The 8,088-nt window shown below is 40.6% G+C and overlaps 1 protein-coding gene across 1 annotated transcript; it reads left to right on the top strand.

Annotated features, from left to right (window-relative positions):
* The first annotated feature begins 341 nt into the window (after nucleotides 1-341).
* CCR8 (C-C motif chemokine receptor 8) lies at nucleotides 342-6,058 on the top strand. The gene is made up of 2 exons (XM_077866090.1): nucleotides 342-453; nucleotides 4,589-6,058. The coding sequence occupies exon 2, from the start codon at nucleotides 4,619-4,621 to the stop codon at nucleotides 5,684-5,686; it is 1,068 nt and encodes a 355-aa protein (XP_077722216.1). The 5' UTR covers nucleotides 342-453; nucleotides 4,589-4,618; the 3' UTR covers nucleotides 5,687-6,058.
* The last annotated feature ends 2,030 nt before the right edge of the window (nucleotides 6,059-8,088 follow it).

The following is an 8,088-nucleotide window of genomic DNA, read 5'->3' as shown; positions in this document are numbered from 1 at the left end:
GCTTTATAAAAAATTGCCAATCTTCTTTCAAAAAAATTTTCCAACCTCTCTCCAAAAGTACTGGTATAATTTTGCATTCCCACCATCAGTAAATGAGAGTTCCTCTTGCCCTACATGCTCTCCAGCATTTGGGGTTGTCAGTGTTTTGGATTTTAGCCATTCAAATAATTACGTAGTGTTGTTTTAATTTACAATTCCCTAAACATAATGTGTTGGGCATATTTTCACATGCTCATTTGTCATCTGTATGTGTTCTTAGGTGAGATCAATTGTTTTTAACTTTTTAAATACTGTAGGATAGCAGGTCCACCCCTATCCTACCACTCACCACAAGTAGATAAGACACCTCCCTCGAGACAAGCTCTTGCTCACTGAGCTGCACCCACAGAGGGCAGGTTCTGAAAAGAAGGAATCAGTAACACTGAAATCTCCAGAACAAAGGCTCTGATTAAGGTATGTATTAATAAGCATCCTTGGGGGAGAAAGATAGAAGTAGGCATGGACAGTTTTTTATGTCCTTGGGGAAAAAAAGCAAAGGGAAGGCAAATATTTCAGAAGTCCGGCAGAAGAGGTAAACATTTTTCTTTAATCTTTGCATGTGTTGAGTCCACAAACCTGCAGATGTCTTAGTGGCTGCCCATGGCTCTGTGTGAGGGAAACAAGCCATGCCATTTTCTCTGCAGGATGCTGGGAAGGGTCAAAGCTCCCACAAGAGTGGGAAGGGTGATAAGAAAATACTTCTTATCACCAGGCATCTGAGAAGAGTCTGTCCTTGTGTTAGTTACAAAGGCTTCTGTCAGACAAACCACTACTCAACTACAAAATAGTCTAGAACTTGGAAGTCTGGTGGGTTGGAGTGTTTTTACTCGACCGACAACATAGCAAAATATAGAAGAGAAAAAGGGTTCGGAATGCATGAGTTTTGAGTCCTGGCTCTGAGATTCAGATACAGCTCTAACTCCAGAAACAGAAAGGAGATATGAGTGCCTGCTTCCCAGGGATTCAAGAGAAATGAATGAAGGAATGCATCTAAAATGCTTGGTCCAGGCACCAGGATGGCTCAGTTGGTTAAGCATCTGCCTTTGGCACAGGTCATGATCCCAGGGTTCTGGTATCAAGCCCCGCATTGGGCTTCCTGCTCAGCCTCTGCCTGCACCTCCCCCCGCTTGTGTTTTCTCTCTCTGTCAAATAAATAAATAAAATCTTTAAAATGCTTGGTCCACTGTAATAAATGATAGACTTCTTAACACTTCACGTGGATTTTACAGATGAGAAAACAGGGGCAAGTATGGTTAGAGGGTTAGCAGGAAGGATTTGAGGAAAGAATGAGTTATGGACCTCCCTTTATTCTAGGATATTAGTAGAGCAGAACAGAAGGAAGGCAAAGCAAAAATTATTTTTCTTTAAATAACTGTAAGACTAGTAGGAAGGAAGATGTAGGTGGAGAGACTATTCGTTTGAGAGATAACTAGCCACAAAAAAAAAAAAAAAAGACCTACCTTCATACTTCAGAAATTATGTTTTTAAATTCACTTTGGGTACATACTTCAATGAAATTAGTATCTTTAAAAATGGCTAACTTGCTTGGCGTTTCCAGTTATAGAAAGAAAGGTGGCCTGGTGGACAGATGTCTGAATGTTTGGCGGCCAAACACCTTGGAAAAACAATGTCCAAATTGAAGGCATCTTGAGTGTATATATCAATCTGAGAATTATCATGTTATAATTGTTGCATTTTCCCTCACACATATATAGCATATGTTTCCTTTTTAATTATGTCCTCTTTGATGGCCTTCAACAAAGTTTTATAATATTTTCTATGATTGAACTGCAGTTTTTATCATGTTTATTCTTAGAAATCTTAGTAATTTTTGTTGTTGGTATGATTTGGATCATTTTTTTCTATTGTACTTTTAAAATAGTTATTTATGGTGCTTAGAAGAGCAGTGAAAAAAATTGACTGAACTCTTTAGAATAGTGTGGCTATATTTCTAAAACAACAGTGCAAGGAGAAGTAAGATACAAAACCAGAGACATGACACCATTTGTGTAAGTCAAAAGTGAGCACAAAACAATATTATATATTATATACTATTGATGGATACATTTAAGTATATAAAAGTAGGGTTGCTTGGGTGGCTCAGTCAGTTAACCATCTGCCTTGGACTCATGATCTCGGGGTCCTGGGATCGAGCCCTGGATCAGGCTCCCTGCTCAAAGAGGAGCCTGCTTCTCCCTCTCCTTTTGCCCCTTCCCCCTGCTCATGCTCTCTTGCTCTCTCTCTCAAAAAAAATAAAATAAAATAAAATAAAATGATCCAAATCATACCAACAACAACAAAAAATCTTTAAAAAAAAAAAAATGTATGTAGGTCAGCCTGGGTGGCTCAGCAGTTTAGCGCCGCCTTCGGCCTAGGGTGTGATCCTGGAGGCCCAGGATCGAGTCCCACGTCAGGCTCCCTGCATGGAGCCTGCTTCTCCCCCTGCCTGTGTTTCTGCCTCTCTCTGTCTCTGTGTCTCTCATGAATAAATAAATAAAATCCTTAAAAAAAAATGTATGTAAAATACAGGGAATGGATCATGCCAGACTGGTTTTAGTAGTTGCTCCTGGGGCATAGGGAGAAGTTGTGTAGTTAAAGAGAACTTTAGCTTCATCTGTATTGCATTAGGAAAGCAGGAAGGAAGGAAGGAGAGGGAAGGAAACTAAAAAAAAAAAAAAAACAAAAGCAAATCTGACAATATGTTAGCAATTGCTAATTCTGGGTGATGGAACTACGGGTATTTAGATTTTCTTCATAAATTTTGGCTTTTCTTATGCCACCCAGTCCCCCCTGTATTGGTCAGCTGGGGCAATTGTAAATTTTCAAAACATGTTAATAGACTACTGTTTAGAGAAACTTTAGGTTTCCAGGAAATTTGGAAATTTTGTCCTGTCTCTGCTGGAGTGGAAAGGTCTGGGGCTGTGGGAAACAAAGTACTTATTCTAAAATCTACAACCTTGTTGAGGTAAGGTAACAGAACTAAAACAAAACGTACTAACATAAGCAAATGGATTTTTTTCACCCACTTGACCAACAGTTACTGGGTAATCACTATAAACAAAGATCTGTGTCAAAGGCTGTAGGAAGCTCCCTAGAGGCCCTAGCTGCTGTTGAAATGGCTGATTAACTCCAGGGGTGGCCTCCTTGTGGAGTGGCTGTTCCACCACACCTTTGGTGTCCTTTCCAGAAATAGCCTAATTTTTGTGGTATGGACAGGCTTCCAGGTCTTCAAGTTCTGATTCATCTTTGTATGACGACTCCCTCAACTTACCTCTGTCTTGCGTTTGACAATAAGCTGCACAGAGAAGCCAGGCTGCCCCTTAACACTTGGCTTAGAAATACCCCAGCCAGATATCCAATCTTCCGCAAAACCCTAGAATGCAACTCAGCCAAGTTCTCAGCCACGTACAGCCAGAATCCAATTCTTCCACTTCCAATAAGGTGTTCCTCATTTCTGTCTGAGACCTCATCTTTAACATTCATATTTCCACCCCTTTTCTGTTCACAATGATACCTGTATTCTCTGAGGTGATGGAAACTCTCCAGCCTCCTCATTTCTTCTTGCACCCTTAGCATAATCACTTTTATCATCCATATTTCCGCCAACAGTCTCCTCGAGGCAACCTTGGCTTTCTCTAGCATGCGCCTCAGGATGCTTCCACTCCACTCACTAGCCACTTCCAAGCCACTTAGGTATTTTGTTATAGCGGCACCCACCTCTCAGTGTCATAATCTGTACCAGCTCAGGCTGCCATAACGAAATGCCCCAGACTGTGCGGCTTAAACAACAGAAATTAATTTTAACATGGTCCTGGAGGCTACAGGTCCAAAACCAGTGTGCCAACAGGACTGGTTTCTGGTGAGACCTCTCTTTCTGGCTTGGAACCATCCATCTTCTTGCTGTGTCCTTGCATGGTCTCTTTCCTGTGCATGCAGAGAGAGAGAGAGAGAGAGAGAGAGAGATTGCATGGTCGGTTTCCCCTTCTTCTTATAAGGACACCAGGACTGTGGATTAGGGCCCCATCCTTATGATATCATTTAACTATAATTACCTCCTTACTGGCTCATCTCCAAATACAGTGACATACGTGGTGTCTTGGTCAGTTTGGGCTGCTGTAACAGAATAGTACAGACTGGATGGTTTATAAACAACAGAAATATAATTGTCACCATTCTAGAGGCTGGGAAGTCCAAAATCAGAGTGCTGGCAGGCTCTGGTGAGAACCTTCTTCTAGGTTACTGACAGCCAACTTCTCCTTGTATCCTCATGTGGCTGAGAGTGGAGAGAAGAAGGAGAAGAAGCAAGCTCTCATGTGATTTTTATCAGGGTACACCCCTCATGACCTCATTTAACCAAATAACTTCCCAAAGAACCCACTGCTTAATGCCATCACAAAGTAGGGTAGGGCTTTAACATATGAATTTTGGGAGAACACAAATTTCAGTTCATAATAGGGCTTTAGGACTTCAACATGAATGGGGTGGGATGGCTAAACTTCAGTCTATATTTTTAAATAAAAAATATTTTTAAGGAATGAATCTCTTTTAGGTGCTTTTCTGACCTCATTCTCCTTCCTTGATGGATTATACACTGGAGCCCAATGTGACAAAGATAACAGACTACTACTATCCTGATATCATCTCAAGCCCCTGTGATGGGGAACTTATCCAAAGAGACAGCAAGTTGCTTCTTGCCGTCTTTTACTGTGTCTTATTTGTATTCGGTCTTCTGGGAAACAGCCTGGTCATCCTGGTCCTTGTTGCCTGCAAGAAGCTGCAGAGCATCACTGACATATACCTCTTGAACCTGGCCTTGTCTGACCTGCTTTTTGTCTTCTCCTTCCCCTTCCAGACCCACTATCAGCTAGACCAGTGGGTGTTTGGGACTGTAATGTGCAAGGTGGTCTCTGGTTTTTATTACATTGGCTTCTTCAGCAGCATGTTCTTTATCACCCTCATGAGTGTGGACAGGTACCTGGCAATCGTCCATGCTGTCTATGCCATGAAAGTGAGGACAGCCAGAATGGGGACAGCCCTGAGTCTGGCTGTGTGGCTGATTGCCATCATGGCTACCAGCCCATTACTAGTATTGTACCAGGTGGCCTCTGAAGATGGCTTTCTACAGTGCTATTCATCTTACAATCAACAAACTCTGAAGTGGAAGATCTTCATTCACTTTGAAATGAATATCTTAGGTCTGTTGATCCCATTCACCATCCTTATGTTCTGCTACATTAGCATCCTGCACCAGCTGAAGAGTTGCCAAAACCACAACAAAACCAAGGCCATCAAGTTGGTACTCATTGTGGTGATTGCATCTTTACTCTTCTGGGTCCCATTCAATGTAGTCCTCTTCCTCACTTCCCTGTTCAACATGAACATCTTGGATGGATGTGTCCTGAGCCAGCGGCTGATTTATGCCACCCATGTCACAGAAACCATTTCCTTCACTCACTGCTGTGTGAACCCTGTGATCTATGCTTTCATGGGTGAGAAGTTCAAGAAACACCTCTCAGAAATTTTTCGGAAGAGTTGCAATCACATCCTCTTCTACATAGGAGGACAAATCCCAAAGGAAGGCTTGGAGAGGTCCCACTCCTCCTGTCAACACCCCTCCCGTTTCTCCACCACAGACTACATTTTGTGAGTGGGTGCCTGGAAGCAGCTCTTCATTTAGGGGACAAATGATTTACATTGGAGTCTGAGGCTACGTGAAGGGATACTTTTAGAAATGTGGTTACAGACAGATGGCATATTTCATGATAGTTAATGAACTCCTATTGCAAATTAATTTTCTCAGGTTTTGAAAATTTTGTTACCATTCTCTGGAATATCTCACTATTATAATAGGAGCTTTGTAATTTTTTTCTTAGTTTTTGTAGTGTCTTTATCATATATCAACTTAAAATTTATCAAATGCTTTTTCATATATATTAAGGTGATCATATAGTTATTCTCTGTTATTCTGTTAATTCAGTGAACTACATTGTGTGATTTTCTTATTTTAAGTCAACCTGTATTTTCCCTGGAAAAGATGACCTCTTGGTCACAATCATTTTAATAAATAATTGGATTCTCAGGGTTTTCGTGTCTGTGTTCATGAGAAACATTGCCCTATAATTTTCCTTTTTAAATGTCCTGGTCAGGGATCCCTGGGTGGTGCAGCGGTTTGGCGCCTGCCTTTGGCCCAGGGCGCGATCCTGGAGACCCGGGATCAAATCCCACATCAGGCTCCCGGTGCATGGGGCCTGCTTCTCCCTCTGCCTGTGTCTCTGCCTCTCTCTCTCTTTCTCTCTCTGTGACTATCATAAATAAATAAATAAATAAATAAATAAATAAATAAATAAATAAATAAATAATTATTAAAAAAAAAAAATGTCCTGGTCAGATGTGCAACAGCATGAATGGACCTAGATGTATTATGCTAAGAAATGAGTCAGAGATAGAAAACCAAACACAATGCGATTCCACTCATATGTGAAATTTAAGAAACAGAACAAATGAAAAGAGAAAAAGGAGATACACAAAAAAACAGATTCTTAAATACAGAGACTGAACTGGTGGTTGCCCAGAGGGCAGGTGGAAGGAGCTGGGATGGGTGAAATAGATAAAGAGGATTAAGAGGTACAAACCTCCAGTGTTAAGATAAACCAGTCCCCAAGATGAAAAGTACAGCATAGGAAATACAGTCAGTAACGTTGTTTGGTGACAGGTGGTGGTGCCTACACTTACTGTATATGAGCACTGAGACATGTACAGAATTGTTGAATATTGTATACCTGAAACTAACATAACACTATATGTTAATGTATATTAAATTAATAATTTTAACAAATATCATAATATTATATATATATTTAAAGTTTTTTTTTATTTATTCATGACAGACACAGAGAGACAGGTAGAAACATAGGCAGAGGCAGAAGCAGGCTCCCTGCAGGGAGCCTGATAAGAGACTCGATTCAGGGACCCGGGGATCATGACCTGAACCACAGGCAGACGCTCAACCACTGAGCCACCCAGGTGCCTCAATGTATATTATTATATATTATATTGTATACAAATATACAAAATATATAATGTTATATATTATATAAATACCATATATAAATATAATAAATTAATATATTTTTATTTTTAAAAAGTCCTGGTCGGATGTGGCCTCCAAAAATGTGTTGCAAAGTATTCCTTTTGCTGCTAGTCTCTGAAATAGTTTGTGCACAATATTGGGTGTTATGTCTCCCCTTAAAGGTTTGGTGAAATCAATTAGTGAAGCCATCTGGGATTTCTCTTCAGGACGATTTAAAATTATGCTTTCAGTTTCTTTGGCACATAAAGATTATTCAGACAACTGCTTGTCTCAGTTTGGGAACGCTGTGATTTTTAAGGAAATTTCCCAGTTTAAGATGTCAAATTAGCATAAAGTTGTTCCTAATATCTTCTTATAGTATTTTTATGAGACTATGAAGTGATGCCCTATTTCATTCCTAAAATTGGTGATTTGTATTTTGTCTCTTTTTTGTTCCTGATCAGTCTTAGGAGGTTTATCAATTTTATTAATCTTTTCAAAGAACCAGCTTTTGGCTTTGTTGATTTTCTGTTTTTGTCTTTACACTGATTTCTGCTCTTTAGCTTTTTGTTTAAGATTTTTAAACTTAGGGGGCACCTGTGTGGCTCAGTGGTTGAGCATCAGCCTGTGGCTCCGGTCGTGATCCTGGGATCCTGAGATCAAGTCCCACATCAGGCTCCTCTCAGGGAGCCTGCTTCTCCCTCTGTCTGTGTCTCTGCCTTTCTCTGTGTGTTTCTCATGAATAAATAAATACAATCTTAAATTTTTTAAAAAATTTATTTCAAAGAGAGAAAGAGTTAGTGTGAGTGGGGGAGTGCAGAGATAGGAAGAGAAAGAACTCAAGCAGATTCCCAGCTAAGTGGGAGCCCATCACCACATGGGGCTCTACCCAGGGCTCCATGAGGGGGTCCATCTTCTGACCCTGAGATCAGGACCTGAGCGGAAACCAAGGGTGGGAGGCTTAACCGACTGAGCCATCC

This window comes from Canis aureus, chromosome 22 (assembly GCF_053574225.1).
Source record: "Canis aureus isolate CA01 chromosome 22, VMU_Caureus_v.1.0, whole genome shotgun sequence".
In the NCBI taxonomy this organism is placed as follows: Eukaryota; Metazoa; Chordata; class Mammalia; order Carnivora; family Canidae; genus Canis; species Canis aureus.
Note: the sequence above shows the minus strand (reverse complement) of the source record. Positions and strands in the feature narration are given on the sequence as shown.

Bases quoted from the DNA above. Each gene is read 5' to 3' on its own strand.
- CCR8 (XM_077866090.1), top strand. From the start codon at position 4,619: ATGGATTATACACTGGAGCCCAATGTGACAAAGATAACAGACTACTAC.